The sequence below is a fragment of the Abramis brama genome (genome assembly GCF_963993115.1).
Source record: "Abramis brama genome assembly, chromosome: 2".
Lineage (NCBI taxonomy): Eukaryota > Metazoa > Chordata > Actinopteri > Cypriniformes > Leuciscidae > Abramis > Abramis brama.
Window position 1 is genome coordinate 60374901 of NC_139964.1, and position 18089 is coordinate 60392989.

Genomic DNA, 18089 nt, shown 5'->3' on the forward strand with positions numbered 1-18089 from the left:
GGGAGAATGATGATACGGCATGAGCAACCAAATGAGGAATTCATGACAAATGGAAGCCTCAAATGCGGAAAAAAAGAAATGGGAAAGAATCCATCCAAAAGTGTGGTAATAATAACAACAACAGTACTTCTGTACTAACAGTCTTAATTGAGGGGATGTGTAATGATAGAAAATGATGAGCACTGTATTGCATAACTATTGGCAGTCAAAGGATTACAATCACCTTCCTGCAAAACTTTTCATGCACATCATTTTCTGTGGTGGAAACATATTTCTGATGCTGCGAATTATTTTACTGTTACAAGCAGGATTTGGTTTTCAGCTGATGAAGGTGCAGCATTCAGAAAAATGTAATCCGTGGAATTAGACAATTCCAAGTATTTCAAAAGAAGTGAGAGAGTGAAGAGGGATAGTGAGAAAATAATACGGTATCTGTATCCAAATCACTTACCTGTGAATGGATGAAATCATTTTAATGAAATATTTAAATGTTTATTCTGAACTTGGGCAGGGCTTACTTAACTGGCCAATCAGCCCACAGTCAAATGCATTATTAGACAAATACACTTATTATCTAACATTAACCTCACTCTGGCAGCACTGTTATATGGTCATCTATACACAAAGACTCGTCACAAAGAAGTGAAAATTAATCAAATAATAAAATGAAACATAAAATACTCTTATTACTCGCAATTTCTATTAAATGCATTTGGTAACAAATAAGAGCAGGTGTTTAGTAATGATCTGAAAAGTCTCATTAGCCCCTCTTAAAGGGTTAGTTAACCCAAAAATGAAAATTCTGTCAGTAATTACTCACCCTCATGTTGTTCCAACCGCGTAAGACCTTCGTTCATCTTCGGAACACAAATTAAGATATTTCTGGGCCTCGTAGTGTTTTTGCGCTGCACGTCTGTGTTGTACGTCACACGCATCACACACATGACCAGCGTCGGCCAATTGTGAGCCTACGTGGTGACGTGTAACACAGACGCGCAGCGCAAAAACACTACGTGAACCAACTAGAGGCCCAGAGAGAAGGAAATGAATAGTGGAATAAAGTCATTATTTTTGTTTGTTTTTGCGCACAAAAAGTATTCTCGTCGCTTGATAAACTTCAGATTAAGCCACTGTAGTCACTTGGACTATATTAACGATCTCTTTAATAACTTTTCTGGGCCAGCAAGTTTCGGTCACCTAGCAGCCTATGGAGGAGTGATCCAGCACTCAGATTTCATCAAAATTATCTTAATTTCTGTTCCGAAGATGAACGAAGGTCTTACGCGGTTGGAACAACATGAGGGTGAGTAATTACTGACAGAATTTTCATTTTTGGGTGAACTAACCCTTTAACATGTTCAACATGATTTTAAATGCCTAGTTGCCATGGATACACTCATACAAGATACGCTTAAAAGCTTAAAAATAAAACATTGGCAATTACTTTAGCATTATTGTCACTTTAATTATTAGAACTAAACTTTGTTGCAACAGCTATGAATATAAAATTGCATATATACACCGTACAAACATTTAGGGTCAGTACGAATTTTTACCATCAATAAATAAATGAAATACCGTTATACAACAAGGATGCAATAAATTGATCAAAAGTGACAGTAAAGAATTTTACATTGTTACAAAAGATTTCCATTTCAAATAAATACTATTCCTTTAAATGTTCTATTCATCAAAGAGTCCTGAAAATATTGTATCCCTGTTTCCACAAAAATATGAAGCAGCACAACTATTTTCAACATTCATCATAATAAGAAATGTTTCTTGAGCAGCAAATCAACATATTAGAATGATTTCTGAAGGATCATGTGACACTGTCTGCATTACTGGAGTAATGATGCTGAAAATTCAGCTTTGCAATCACAGGAATAAATTATATTTTTAAATATATTCAAATTGAAAACAGTTATTTTCAATTTTAATAATTCACACTATTACTGTTTTTTTTTATCAAATACATGCTGCCTAGGTGAGCATAAGACATTTCTTTAACAAGCATTAAAAACTCTTACCGAACAGAAGTGTGTGTGTATGTATATATATGTATATATATAAAAGCAGTGGATTACCATTAATCGCTTGCACATTGTTCAGCCAAATCAGCTGTTGTTTTATCATTAATAACTTATTTTTTATGAAATGTTCTTCTTAAAGTGTGCTATACTTCCTTAAAATGAATGGCATTCATACATTTTCGTGTGGTTTAAGTGTCCAAATATGTTTTGGGGTCACTGTATTTCCACATCCTGTGTCAGACCACACTAAACAACACTGAAAACCCATAAAATCTGCACAGTCAAAATGCTTAAAGTCTTAGAGTGCTCCATTATTGTTCTCTACAACATTCGTGCGTCTGAATCTGAAAGCTAACCTTCACATATTAGTGTTCACATAATCTTTGCGGTTTAACAGCGGAGCATGAACTGTGAGGCTTCACTTCCTGCACTGAGCCGGGTGGAACCACAGCATCTTGGCCACATGCACAAAATCTTCTCTGAAAATTAGGCACTTAAATAACAGAGATATGCTAAAATACAGTGTACCAGGAGATAGAGAAGTGTAAAAAGGATGCCATAGTACTTTTATTACCACATGTGCCGCAATGCACCCTCCTGATATAAACAAAGTTACACTATTTAGATGGTCCACTTTAGACATTCTAGTAACTTTGCAACTACATGTAGACTAACTCTCATTCCTTTGCAACTACATGTCAACTAACTCTCATTAGAGTATTATTAGACTTTTAGGTTAGGGTTAGTAGAATAAGTTGACATGTACCTGCAAAGCTACTTATAGTCAGTTGAATGTCTTTTGGGGGACAATCAAAATGCAGTGTTAAGCCTGGGACACACCAAGCCGACGTCAAAGAACTAGCGGAAACGAAAGCCGACTGAGTTGCCGCCTCTCGGCCACAAAGCTGTGCTTGAACACACCAAAAGGACCAAAGGCGAATGTCAACTAGCATGTGCGTTCTGCGCCTGCGTGCAAGTAAATATCTGTCTGTATCAGCAGGCATTTTCATCATTCAAAAAGGGAAACCAAAACTAGGACTGCAAACATACAAACCGTAAACAAAGCAGCGCTTGCTTACAATTTTTGTGCATTCGAAATCTCATGCAAGATGACGTAAAATTATAAGCCTTCTGTCAGTACCGTCTTAACTTCTTAGCTCGCTTTCATCAATTTCGCTTTTATTCTTGTGCACTGACTCGTTCGCTAAGCTGAACAGCCAGCCAGAGTTCGCTCTCTCTCACCGACGGCCCAACGGAGATTCAATATGCTGAATCAGCCCAAAAAACCCAGATGGCGTCTGACCACAGCCAACGGTGCGGAACACAACAGAAAAACGAAGTAATGTTTCCCCACGTACTTGGTGTGTCCCGGCCTTTAGCGGACAGTCTACTAAAAATGTAAAAGTTAGTGGAATGTCTGAAGTGGACTATCGAAATAAAATGTAACCAAACACACACACAGCTGCATTATTACTTACTGCTTTAGGTTTGAAGGGGGGTTGAACTTCTTTATTTTGCAGCTTTTCCCAGTCCATGTAGCGGAAGAAAGCGTGTTCCTTAATGTCTCGTTCTCCCTCCGGTCCACAACCCAGACGCTTCCCTGGGTGCTTGGTCATCAGCTACAAACATGTCAGAATGTATGTTAGTGTATCCAAGCATAGACCAAAATGTATAAAGCGTGTGCTTGTGTGTGTCGCCTACCCCCTTGCATATGGCCACTGCTTCTTTTGACATGGATTTCGGGTAAGATACATGATGCTCCATGATGGACTGGAACAGCTCATCTTCATCCTCACCATCAAAAGGGGGCTAAAGGGGTGGAAAACACTGGCATCACTTTATCTATCACAATTTCTTTTAAAAATGGCTCATCCGATCGAAATTTAGACCCAGAATGAATGTAGCATTAGTTTACCTGTCCCGCCAGCATTTCATACAGGAGAACTCCATAAGCCCACCAGTCAACAGACTTCCCATACGGTTGATATGCTATGATCTGTTACACAGAAGAGCATTTATATGCCTGGTGTACACTCGCTCTAATTCACACAATACACTCATATATTCATACACACCTCTGGGGCAATGTAGTCTGGAGTGCCACAGAAGGTTTTGGTTGTGGCCCCATCAAACATGTTCTCTTTGCACATGCCAAAATCAGCTATCTTAATGTGGCCTTCAGCGTCCAACATCACATTATCCAGCTTCAGATCTCTACACAAACCCAGGGCAAAAAGAACAGTTCACATACACACATATATTAGAAAATATTTGCTATCACAACAATTTGATTACAGTTCTTTAATAACAATGCAATGCATCATGAAATTTGGTTTCAATATTTTGGTTCCATTCATAATTTAGTTTAAAAAATATAACACAAATTAACCGAGGGACAATTTACACAACAGTGGTATAATGACAAAAAATAATGCATTGCAATTGTTGCATTTAACTTTTATGCTTAGATTCCACCGTTCTAATTTTTTTTTTTTTTTTTTACCATGTCAAACCAAACATTTACAGTCACAAACAAACAAACACGTCACCTGTAAATAATGCCCTTAGAATGAAGAAAGAACAAGCCGATGGCAATCTCTGCAGCATAGAACCTGATGGTAAACAAAAAATAGAATTAAAACCAGTTAAAATACTGATCCGATGTAGGAATAAATCTAAACAACAGTAGTTTTGTTGGTTGGCATAAACATTAATATTCAAAATTAGACACACCACAAATCGATGACTATGATGATTGCTTTTACAGAATGGCGACAACAGTAATATTTTAAAATACTTCAAATATTTTTTTCTTTTGAAAGAAGTCTCTTCTGCTCATCAAGGCTGAATTTATTTGATCAAAAATACAGTAAAAATAATAGTATTGTGAAACATTATTGCCATTTAAAATAACTTTTTCAATTTTAAAATGTAATTTATTCCTGTGATGGCAAAGCTGAATTGTCAGCAGCCATTAAAGTCTTAACTATAAAGCAGTCTTAAAAAAAATACTACTTTGTTCAATAAATAATTAAATTAATAATTATTCATTTATTCAAGTGTTTGGGAGTAAATACATACACAGCATGGGGTTCCTTAAATTTTCCCACTTGTTGTATCTGATACATCAAATCTCCACCATTGATATACTCCATCACGAAGTAAAGGCGGTCCTACAAACAACAACACAATTGAGTAGGAGATCATAGTGTTTGTCATGTGTATGTGAATCTGTTCTGTGTGTGTGATGTTTACCATGGTCTGAAAGCACGAGTGGAGATGGGTGAGGAAGGGTGGTTTGCCAGAGAGAGCGAGAACTCTCTTCTCCACCATAGTGCATTCCACGTCATCATCCTGAATGACCACGTCCTTCTTCAAGATCTTCACTGCGTACAGCTCGTCTGAGCCTTTACGCTCGGCAAGCATCACCTGGAGAACGACAGAGCATGAATACTGTGATAGACATTCAAATAATTTCATTATTAATTGATATTAATTTTATTTATTTATAGTTTATTTCACTGTAAAATAAATGTGTAAATATTGAGTAATTATGTATAATTGACATGATGAGAGTTAAATTACATAATATGAAGCCTAGAAATTACATGCTTTTTTGTTAAACGTCCCATATGTATTTAATTTATAAATTAATTTGCTGTTAAGAAGGTCTCTTTAAATTATTTAATGTTATACCATGGTCTGGGTGAATACTCGATTCTGATTGGCTGCAGGGTGTCCATTAAAAAGTGATAATGTACACCTAGGAAAGGTGTCCCGTCAATTTGCCTGATGACAGTTCTAAATGATTGCGCTGGCTCAAACTCACTGATCAACTGCTGCGGTCGGGTCGCTGTGGCCACGTTGCTTGGCAACGCCTGTATACGGGAGATATTAAATAGTGCGCTCGACTTAATAAATAAAAACCCTCACGATTTTTACTCTAAAACACATTAAAGTATTATTAATTGATTAAATATTTCTTTCTTTCGTAAGTGACCATGGTATAAGCGGGTTAATGCCCTTCGAGGTGTCCATTGTCAGGTATTAATGGATTAATGGTCCATTGTCAGGCCGTCGTCCATTAATACCTGATAATGGACACCTCGTCGGGCATTAACCCTTACATAAGTATGGGGTACAATGTTGTGTTTTTAATAGTTTTTTGAATAGACAATTCAACAAGTCTTGAAAAAGAACAGACCTTTAAATCCTTTTATAGGATACTAAACATTCACTACCATTCAAAGGTTTGGGGTTTGTAAGATTTTTTGGTAACACTTTATTTAACAGTGTCCTTCTTATATACGTTATATGCACTCACTGTAGTAATAACATCCAACTAACCCTAGATCAAACCTTAACCCTATAGTAAAAACATGTAGTTAATTAATCTACTCAGTACTTAAAGGCATAATTACACTGTAACAAGGACACATTAAAATAAAGTGTAACTGATTGTCTTTTTAATGTTTTTGAAAGCCTCTTCTACTCACCAGGGCTGTGCTTATTTGATAAAAAAAATACAGTATATAGTAAAATAATATTAAAAATAAGAATAAGCATTTTCTATTTAAATACATTTTAAAATGTAATTTATTCCTCTAATGGCAAAGCTGAATTTTCAGCATGATTACTCCAGTCTTCCAGTCACATGATCCTTCAGACATATTGCCTGTATTGTCACTTTTAAATAATTCAATATGTCCTTGCTGAATAAAAGCATTAATTTCTTTTAAAAAAAAAGATATAAACAATAGTGTGTGCTACCTTGCCAAAGCTGCCTTTGCCCAGCACCATGATGAAGTTGAAGTCTGTGAGCTTCATGCGGTCTCGGTTGCCATTGGCATCATATTTGGAGATATCATTCTTTGAAGTGCCATCTATATTCTTAGTGCCAGGGCCGATCTTGGCTCTCTGGAGTTTTTGGAAGAAGAAGAAAAAAAAAAACACACAAAAAAAAAACATTCAGAATATTGTCAGAAAGGGAGGAAATCTAGATGTAAAAAATAAAATAAAAATGTGTCAACAAAATGGGAAGGTGGATTTCACCTCAAATTTCTGCCTCAGTTCTTCATTGCCCTCCTCTCCATCTGGTGGAACTGGAACATTGAAATATTCCCCTTCCTCTTGGCCCAGACACTTAAACCTACAATCCAAACAGATCAAAACGATGGTCTCAAACCTCGAGCACTGAGATCTGATGTGCAGGTGTATCCCATCATGGTAGTGCTTACCATCCATCGACACCTTGTTTCTGCAGCTCGGAGATGCCAAAAGACATGGCCCCCATGAAGTCATTTCTGCTGGTCAGATCCCAATCCCACACCTCCACTGACAAACGCCTGTCTTTATCTGTATCTTTGAGGTTACTATGGTGGCATGAAGATGGAAAGAGACATTGCACACATGTAAAACATCCACATCCACACAACTGCAGTGCAGATTGGTTTATTTTTCACTCACAAGCTGAAGTGTTCATCCCAGGTAGGATTGAGGGAGCACTTGATGGTTTTGGTCTTCTGCTTGCTCTCGCTCTTTGGGTCTGGAATTAATTTAAGCTTCACGTATGGATCTGATAGTCCATTTGGATCCATTGGCACCAAGTTACGAGCCTCCTTGACTATAAATTAAAATACACAATGTGAAAACCAATGAATGCAGGACTTTATAGCATTATTATATCCTCTGAAACCTTATAACTCCATATGAACTAAATTAGAGTTCATCTAATTTATTTCAGTGTTATCTCAATTAACGAAAATGATTTTTAGTAGTTTTAGTTGACAACAATAATAACATTGATCTAAACTAAATTTCTAAACTACAATTGCTAGGCAGTTGCTAGGGTGTTCTGAATGGTTACTAGGCTCGGTTGCTAGGGCATTGTTAGGTAGTTGCTAGGCCAGGGTTTATACAGAGATTCTTAAATTGAATTTACTACCTTTTTACCACCTATTTTACTACCATCACAATATTTTGACTACCAACACGGCTTCAAACTTCAACTGTAGCAGTGTTAAGTAAAGTGACAAGTAAAGACATGAAATATCTTTCCAAAATGAATTAATAACATATTTAATCACAATTTAATGAGGCAATTATAACTTAATTTCAACACTGGGAGGGAGAGATAGAGAACCAGAGAGATATTTTTATAAAATATTTTTTTCCAAAACGCTATTAATCCATCCATATTTTTTTCCAAAACACTATAAATCCATCCATATTTTTTTTCCAAAACGCTATTAATCCATCCATATTTTTTTTCAAAAGCTATAAATCCATATTTTTTCCCCAAAAATTGATGGTTTGTCTTTTTAAAAAGTATTTTGTCTTTTATTTCGTGTTTGCATTTGAGGAAAAAAACATGTTATGTAGCCTAACCGTTCGTTCTCCATTAAGGATGCTTTTAAAACTTTCACAGAGACATCAAACAGAAAACACAAAGCCTCTCTTTGAAACGAATTTCGTTTTGTATTAATTTTATCTTAATTTTAATCCATGTTTCATTATTTTGTATAATCACAACACGTTCAGACATGAACCGAAACTCAGCGTATAGGCTATAAGTAGCCTAGGCTACTCGCCTCACAAACCTAAACAAATTAGAAATATCCTATATCTATTATCTACAGAAAGCTTGAAATTTCTACTTTTAAACAGAACCATTCAAAACTAAATAAAAGTTACTCTAATCCGTAAGAAATGCATTTTTCTCCGGCGCGTTCACTACTGCGAAGATCGCGAGTCAGTGTCAACTTCATCTTTGCAGCTGACACAGAAACACTTGTTTATTAATAAACAATTAAAATGTCATAATATATTTTTTTTTACAGCGTTTAGGTGCCGTTTATATGAACGCGTCACCACTGCATGAGAGAGAGAGAGAGAGAGAGAGAGACACACACACACACGCAAGGTCTCTCCCTCTCTGCCTTGCGCTCGCTACACGGTTTGCATGCGCGCTTTTGCTCGCTCGCTCGCTCTAGATTCGCAGGAGATTTGAACTAATTTCCAGGCATCATAACATTACAAAAGGCAATTGTAATATTTTTTTATTACTATTTTGGTATGATGAACATTCACCCGCCAGTGTGGCGGATAGCCTTTTGAGATTTACTCGCCAAACGGAAAATCTAACCGCACTTGGCGGGTGTTAATTTCGTACCCTGGCTGCGGGCCAATAAAAACTGGACCGCGGGCCAACTTAGTTTGGACACCCATGATATAGACCCAGTTAGATGGGGCTTCGAAAATGTACTACCTCGTCAGATGACGTTTACTACTTTTTACTGGCCTTAATTTGGCATAATTTAATTTACTACCTTTTACCACCTTTTACAACCCCGCAGAAACCCTGTAGGCTGCTAGGGCGTTGTTAGATGGTTGCTAGGCAGTTTCTAGGCGTAACAGGTAATCTGGGTTTGTGTCTGTTTTGGGTGGATTATTATGCGTTTTAGTTTCCTTGGTTTTAGTTTATTTCTATGTTTTTTCATTGTTTGATTTATTGCGCACCTGTGTCTTGTTTTCTTGATTAGTTTGTCTTTGTATTTAAGACCAGTGTTTTCTTCAGTTCACTGTCTGACCTCATCACATTTAACCAGTCGTTCTGCTCATGTTTCTGACAGTTGCCTGAGTACTTTGTGTTTATGTTGAATAAAACAACTGCCTGCGCTTAGGTCCAGCACTTTTATTTCGTGTAGTTTCCAGCTGCGTGTGACATTAGGCTGTTCTGGGTGTTGTTAGGCGGCATCTAATGTGTTTTGTGTGTTTGATAGAATATTGCTACCATGCTGCTGGGTGATTGTACATGTTTTTTGGTGTTTGCTCAGGCATTGCTATGCTAAGGTTTGTTGTTTGATCAGGCTGTGCCAGGCAGTTGCCATGGTGTACTAGTTAGTTGCTAGGATTATATTATAACAATGTCAACTGCAGCACACCTTTTGACACTCAAGAATCTGTAAGAATGCTATAAATAATAGGCAAATTGTATGAAACTTCAGATATCTATATACACAGCCCTCTAAACGTAGCTCTAGAGAGTTGATGGATGAGTGAGCTGCTGTGAATGGGATGTGGGGCGATCGTTGGCGGATTGATCTCATGTTTCCAGAGGATGCTGTTTCTGCCCAAGGCAAAAAGAGCTGAGAAAAACACAAACTCGTTTAGAACACTTTGTTGCAGAGTTTATTTTATTTTATTTTATCGAGAATCTAGAAATCATCTTTAGCCAAGCTAAAAACATTCAAACTTCACCATTTCTGCAACATTTCCATTCCATTCTGTTCTCTTGTTCTACTGATTTGCATGCTTGGCTGAAAGTTTAAGCTAGTAAAGCAGTTTGCTTTCTGCCCAGCTAATATATCACATAAGCCACAACAGCACTGACCATATTTGCTTATAACATTCCATATTCAAAACCAGCACAGCTGTGGGTTTTCTAGTTTCTGCACAAAGCCCTTCCTCAGTAACTTCAGTCCATAAAGGTAAGTAAATTATCATCAGAGCATTTGTTTGGAAAAGCAACTGACCAATAAAAAAAAGAAGCACAAATGACATAAAAATACAGTGCATTTTATTTTAGCATCTAAACCGGTAACACTAAACAATAAGGTTCCATTTGTAAACACTTGTTAATTACAATGAAAAATACTTCTAAAGCATTCATAAATCTTAGCTTATGTTAATTTCAACATTTACTAACACATTAAAATCAAAAGCTGACATAAACTAACAGTTATGTTTTATGAACTAACGTTAAAGGGGTCATGAAGTGGGAAATACAATTTTCCTTGAGCTTTTGACATATAAGAGGTCAAGGTCATCACACTATAAGAATATCCTGTAAGTTTCAGAACTGAAAACGTCCTTGTTAGTCCAAAAACAGCTTTTATTGTAACCAGGGCCAGATAACGACTCGTTGTGGAATGTGAAACCTTGAGAACTGTAATAGTAAAAACGTGCTTAAAGTTTGAGAGAGTTGCGCACGTAATACTTTCATATGCAAAGATGTCAGCCAATCACAGCCGTGGGCGTTTACACTGAAGTCTCACAGCAGACACGCCCCTTCAAACAGAGCGTTCAAATCAGAGGCTAAAATCAGGGTAGGAAATTTTTTTTAATGTAAAAATCATACTAACATTATAAGTGCACCCCAGGAAACATTATAAAACAATAAAACAATGCAGTTCATGACCCCTTTAACAAAGATGGACAAATACTGAGACAAATGTATTGCTCATTGTTAGTTAATGTATTAACTAATGGGACCTTATTGTAAAGGGTTAACTCTAAAACAATAAAATCTTTATCCATGCCAGGACCAAATATCCGCACACAGGTAGTGCAACCTAAAAGACTATATTGTAGTGTCTGAGGTTATAAAACCAGACAACCAATCAGATCAACCAATCAGGTAACCAATAACCAAACGTGTTATTTTTGCTGGTCAAGGTGATTTAAATTGGTTTAGCAGGTCCTCAACTGAACACTTGAGTTCAGCTAGATTAGCCTGAGCATCTGAAAAGTGGCCAAAGCTAAAAAACAGGGGTTAAAAAGATTTTTTTAATGTTTTTGAAAGAAGTCTCTTATGCTCACCAAAGCAGCATTTATTGGATCAAAAATACAATAAAAACAGTAAAATTGTGCAAATTTATTACAATTTAAAATAACTTTTCTATTTTAATATATTTTAAAATGTAATTCCTGTGATGGCAAAGCCATTACTTCAGTCCAGTCTTCAGTGTAACATGATTTTTTTCAGAAATCATTCTAATGTGCTGATCTGGTGATCAAGAAACATTTCTTACTATTATCATTGTTGAAAACAACTTACGCCCCTTCATATTATGAATATTATTATGTGGAAACCTTACACATTTTATTCAGGATACTGTAATGAATATCAAGTTCAAAAGAACAGCATTTATTTGAAATGGAAATCTTTTGTAACATTATAAATGTATTTAATGTCACTTTTGGTCAATTTAATGCGTCCCTGCTGATTAAGTATTAAATTCTATCAAGTAAGTATCAAACTTTTGAATGATATTGTATAGACCAGCCTGACCAGGCCAAGAGACCAGCTAAAACCAGCAAACCAAGACGATGCTATTTGGATGATTTGGTTGCCAGGAGATTGCTATGCGATTGCTAATGTGTTCTGAGTGGTTACTATGTGTGCTATGTGGTTACTAGGGTATTTCAGATGTTACAGTGTTTTTGCAGGGGGTGCTGTGAATTGCTAAATTACCTGAATTTAAAGTGTAAGTTGCAGGTTAACCACCACAGCCAATTAATGTGTAAATTAAAGTGCTCTATATGTATATATTTAATTATTTCTGTCTTAAAATGCGTTAAAATAACATTTATTGGGGTTTCTTCAAAGGTAGCGTGTTTTTTCAGTAACTGGTGATGCCGTCATAAGAGGAACTCGCAACCCATACTCTGCTAGATTCTTACTGTATTTGGAGACTGTATTTACTGTACTGGCTATTTGGAGAACGACCGAAGATGTGTGAAACCATCAAATTCTTGATGGACCACCGCCCTACAATTTTTAACCGGTCAGGCGTGAGAGAGGGGAGGAAATTGCCAGGACCCATGACACTCAAAGAGTTATTAATGCTTGGTGTGAGGAGAATGAGTGGCCAGGTGTCCTGTTGAGTAGCTACGTTAGAGCTAGTCTAGGCTAGTCTGGTGCAAACTTAGCCCGGATAATATAAGGGAACAAGCCAGTCTTTTCAAAATCTTGCCGTCATGTAGAATAGCAAGGAGGGACAACGACTGAAGACATTATTTACTTACATGGTGTCAGTCCAAATCAGAGCTGTAGAGATGCACACACTGCACAGGCACCAATCGCTAGTCTCATCGACGCCTCAAACGTCATGTAATACCCTTCCTCAATCCACGCTATTTCTCACGATTTAATTAGCGATGTTTGTCAGAAAAGAAAAAGAGAGATCGATGTCCCCATCACTGTGTTTGTGTGGGCTATGCCACCCACTTGAATCAGCAGTGGAGAGTATGTGCTGCCGTGAGGTGAACGTGGAACAGCTCGAGCTCGACCGGCTGATCTGACGTGCCTGAACCCGGTGCCTGAACCCGTTTGTTTTGCGAGTAGCTTATTCTCATTTCAGGCAGGATCACGGTCCCCTTGAAGTCAGCACACACGAGTATGTTTACAATTGAGTTATTTTATCCATAATTTTGTTTTATCAAATAAATCATACAACCAACTTTTCTGTAGTTATGTAAGGCATCTATAGATATGACTATGCCGGTAACTAAGTTCCTCTTATGACGTCACGCCTCATCTAGTGGAAGGGAGCGGGAGCGGTTAAAACCACTGTTAAAAGTGCCAACTTTTCATATTATATTTAGCATTTTGGTATAAAAAACAATGGTGGGCAGTTCTTATCTTTATGTTTAATAAACACATTGCATTATCTTCGTGAAAAATTTAACCTGCAATTTACACTTTAATAACATTAATAACATATATATATATATATATATATGTATAAAAACTGTGTGTGTGTGTGTGTGTGTGTGTGTGTGTGTGTGTGTGTGTGTGTGTGTGTGTGTGTGTGAACTTACTGGTCACGGTGAGAACATAATTTGTGATACTAGCACTGATATGCAGCCGTCCTCTCCTCTCGGTGTGGTCTGTTCCACACAGACTGGGAACATTTTCCACACATCGTTTATGAATATTCATCATACAAGCTGCAGAAAACCACACATAATTAGATTGACAGCATTACACGTGTAGGTTCTCACTCATTTCTCATCACTCACTACTTACTAAGAAATGCCCACACAAACACAGCAGACACCAGGACACACACACCAACACCCACACCCACACCCACACACACACCCACACACAAAAACATCCAGAGTCACACAAAGATCACACCCACAACTAGCAAAAATATATACAGAACAGAACACTTAATAAACAGCTGTATTTACATGTGAACCACACATAAAATTATTTAAACATATTAAATATTCAAAAACAAAATATTTTTACATATGCATTCCCATGCATCACTTCCAAATAAAAGTTTATCTCTTACAACAGAGTAGATCAAACAGTGTATCATGTAATGCATCATTGCTACCAGCAGAGGTCACTATATGAGGGGTTTCATTGTGCAGTGACACTTTGTTGGTTCAGTGTGTGTGTGTGTGTGTGTGTGTGTAGGTTTAGACTCACTGTCACATTTCATCCCCTGGTGTATGAGCCCGTACAGTAGAGATCCACAGTGGTCACAGAATGTGGGGCTGGAGTATGTGTGTACCTTGAATTTATGCTTACTGCGAGGGTCCTGTGACACAAAAACACACAATACTTTCAAAGTAAGAAACTTCCTCAACAGGAGAGTATTATTCCTAAACCTCAGGTTACAATAATTCATAAGCCAAGCAAAGCTATATTTTGTGATATTTAGTTAAATCAATAAATAACTAAATTAAAATAAGAAAACAAAAAAAATACACACACACACACACACACCCTTATTTCCAATTGAACATGTAGAAAATCAGAAGGAACAGCTACAGCTGCTCTAATGTTGTCTGTGATTAATGTTAGTTAATGGAATTCATCACAGCAAAATACATTAGAAATAGATCAGTTCACCTACAATAATGGAGTGTTATTTTAATTACATTGATATAATATTACAGTTTTTATTGATATTTTGAACAAGTTTTCATTTATATATTTTCTGTTAACATTTTAATTATGTTTAAGATTTAGTAATTTTGCTGGGTGTTTTTTTCATGTTCAAGTTTTATGTTTCAGGTTTTCTTTAATTATGTCTAAATAGTTTTTAATATAATTTTATTCCAGGTTTACTTATTTTAGTACATCAAGTTAAACTAAACGAAAAATAAGAAATGTTACATTGGCAACTAGCTGAAACGAAAGAATACATTTTTTAAGTTTTACTTGATGTTTTTTACGGTTCTAGTTTTAGTTTACTGTTAACCCTACACTTTTATTATCAGTTGTAATTGCTTTCCAATAAAGTCTTCTCTCGACTATGGACTTTGATTTAAAAAAGAATTGCAAAAAATATAGACAGAAAAATGGATAGGAAAATGGATAGAGAGCTTAGCAAAGGGCCAACTGCATGCAGCGAGATATACAAGAGGGAATAAAAAAACAATTCAGTGGATGTTGAGGCACTATTATGAAACAATATGCAAAATTTATACAGCTAGGGGGCGCCAATGTAAAGACCCAAGAAATAAAATAAAAATACTGCAAATATTCCTATAAAAAAAATAAAGTGCAGCTATATGAAGAAGCGGAATTTTGATTGCTGCCTTTCCTTTGTTTAAATGATGCCAGCAAGTGCAAGTTAAACAATTAAACAAAAGCAAGTTAATGATCTAATTATTTCAAGCTTTTATACAGGAGTCAATGGTGTAAAGGTCAAGATTTTCAAGCTTTTCTACACAGCAGCATCACACAACAGAGATGCAACAATCACCACTTGTCATGTACAGTATCATTCAAAGAAAAACAAATATAATTGGCAGCAACGCAGAAACAAAGCACAACACAGGATGTGTTGCATGTGTGCGCCTGCTTTTACACATACAGGGAGGAAGCGTGGTTATAAATAGAGATTAGAGTAGAGAAAACCGATGTCTCTGCCTGTGTGCACGTGATTATATAGTGCAAGCAAACACACGAGGAACATGAATAGTGTTAGGCTTCATTAAACAGTACATAATCAGTTACCACTTAATAAATATTTAAACTGCTCACCAAGCAGTGTGTATACATGAATAAGTGTGCGTGTGTGTGTGTGTACTGCTTAGTCACAGGAAGTAGTTTATTTCAACTGAAAGGAAGTGTATTTTCATCAGAAAAGATGGCGCAAGAGAAGCTGGTGGATAGAAAGGGGGTGGGTGAGGGAGTTGCTTGTTGTCTAGTAAGGCTTCACTTACATCTGATGCAGGGCCCTTGTCGGCCCCTGGGCAGGAAAAAGTAACAAATTCATGGCAGCGTTTGTGGACCACGAAACCACACACTGGGGGAGAGAGAGAGAGAGAGAGAACACTTCATCAAGTGACCCCAAAACATATTCATTTTTTTGTATTGTATTCAATATCAAAATACTAAAGAAAGCACAAGCACAGTTCTTTTTTAAAATGATAAATAGGTAGATACACAGTTCAGAATGAAAACAAATATTATTTGGAGATGGTTGTTAGTAAATGCTCCCTTAGTTCTCAGTAAAGCTGCGGCATCATTTGTTTGCAGATGTCATGTGGTTACAGTAGATGTGGTCTAATGCAACATTCAGACATATTTTCGCAAAGCTCAAGTGACCAAAATACTTATTGGGATCACTGTATATCTCCAAAAGCTGATATTCTTCAGGAGGGAAATCTTTAGAGGATGAGACGGAGGACATTTGTGCTTCTGGCTATTGACCTTAAAAAGTGTTATTTTAGTATTATTTATATACTATCATAGTACTTATACATTTTAAATTAACTTGTATTTGTATATTTAAAGTTGCACCAATTTTGTTATGTGCTTTTGTCATTTTCAATACTTTTATTTTACATATTTCTGTTTAGCTTTTTATTTCAGTGCATCAGCTAATTTTATTTCAGTTAGTTGCCTACAACACTTTTCTAGTTTAAGTTTTTCATCAAATATTTCTATTTTATTTTATTTCAATTAACTATAAACATAACTAAAATTCACTTCAATAACAACACTGACAAGAATCTGAGCAGTTTGAGAAGATTATCACGTTTATTTCTTCACGTTTAACACCATGTAATGCTCTGGGCTGTATTTGCATATACAGAAAATGAAATGTGAAACTATCATTTGATCAACAAATAAAAGTTGCCATATATGTAATTAAACTTTGCATAATCGTGTACATGAGTCTTGCTGGTTTAGTTGCATTGTGTACCGGAGCCAAGATTCTTGCTCTTCTCGTCTGTATTTGCCTAATTTGCATATTGCTTTATCATAAACCTCACAGCGTGAAGTTATACCAGAATGTGCCTCTGAAAGTCTAATACTTACTAAACGATTATAAATCACCGAAACCCCAAATTCTCTGTCCAATACAAACAAGGAGAGCAACAAGGTGGGATAATGACAAATGCTCATATTCATCACAGTTAAGGGTGACATTCACACCTAAATCTCAACATACAATGTTAAACTAGCGTTAGAGCGTTAATGTTAAAGGGCCCAAACCATTCCCATTAGGGATCCCATCAAGTTCATGTAGGCCCACACGAAATAAAATAACTTTTTTTTGTACTGATTTAAGAGGAAAATTCTGCAAAACATCTAAAAATCTGTTTTAGAATAAATCAAATTAGCCAAAAATGCACATAATGATAAATGTATGACATTGAAGTCCCCGTTAATCACTTCAGAATGTTTGCCAAGTGAATGCAAATGTATGACATTGATACGGAGTGCATGTATTGATCTGTCTAAATATGATATTGTCACTAGCACTAGAAGAATAAAAAAAAAAATCAATCTGTTCATAATGCTTCATTAGATAATGCCCCTGCTGAAAATATTCAAAACAGCCTGTATCCCTAAAAGCATGGGATGGGAACAAATAAAAGCTGCTCTTTTTATAATCTGTCTAACAGTGTGGAAAGTGAAGCCAATAATCATAAACCGCTAAATGATCTGCCAGCTAAGCCCCGATCAGCACTGAACAAATGAAACTGAGCACTCCAAAAATCCCTGTCTTTACAAGTATTTTGGTCTTATTTGTCTGGTTAAAATATCTATAAAATATTTAACTCAAGATAAATTTACTTGAGAAGCAACAGTGTATGAAATAATTAGCATATATTTTATAATACGCATATGTTTCAGGTATAAACAAGTTAAAGAAAATGAAACAAATCCGAAAGCGCAGTGCAGACAAAACACACTTGTCTCCACATATATCATGCAGTGTTGCTTCAAGTAACCTCAGTCACCTCAACAGGTTATGATTATCAGCCATCATACTGTACACATTCAAATTC

At 36.3% G+C, this 18089-nt stretch overlaps 1 protein-coding gene across 2 annotated transcripts in view; it reads right to left on the reverse strand.

Annotated features, from left to right (window-relative positions):
- The window catches only part of prkcba (protein kinase C, beta a), a 38803-nt gene that overhangs the window by 9219 nt on the left and 11495 nt on the right, over positions 1-18089 (reverse strand). For both annotated transcript variants that reach the window (XM_084091505.1, XM_084091504.1), the window contains exons 3-16: positions 16011-16093; positions 14263-14374; positions 13638-13766; positions 7500-7656; positions 7271-7405; positions 7086-7182; positions 6804-6950; positions 5289-5462; positions 5115-5206; positions 4583-4645; positions 4109-4247; positions 3949-4029; positions 3735-3842; positions 3512-3652 (exon numbers count right to left, since the gene is read on the reverse strand). In XM_084091505.1, coding sequence (XP_083947631.1) covers positions 3512-3652; positions 3735-3842; positions 3949-4029; positions 4109-4247; positions 4583-4645; positions 5115-5206; positions 5289-5462; positions 6804-6950; positions 7086-7182; positions 7271-7405; positions 7500-7656; positions 13638-13766; positions 14263-14374; positions 16011-16093 — 1658 coding nt within the window. The remainder of the gene's footprint in view (positions 1-3511; positions 3653-3734; positions 3843-3948; positions 4030-4108; positions 4248-4582; positions 4646-5114; positions 5207-5288; positions 5463-6803; positions 6951-7085; positions 7183-7270; positions 7406-7499; positions 7657-13637; positions 13767-14262; positions 14375-16010; positions 16094-18089) is intronic.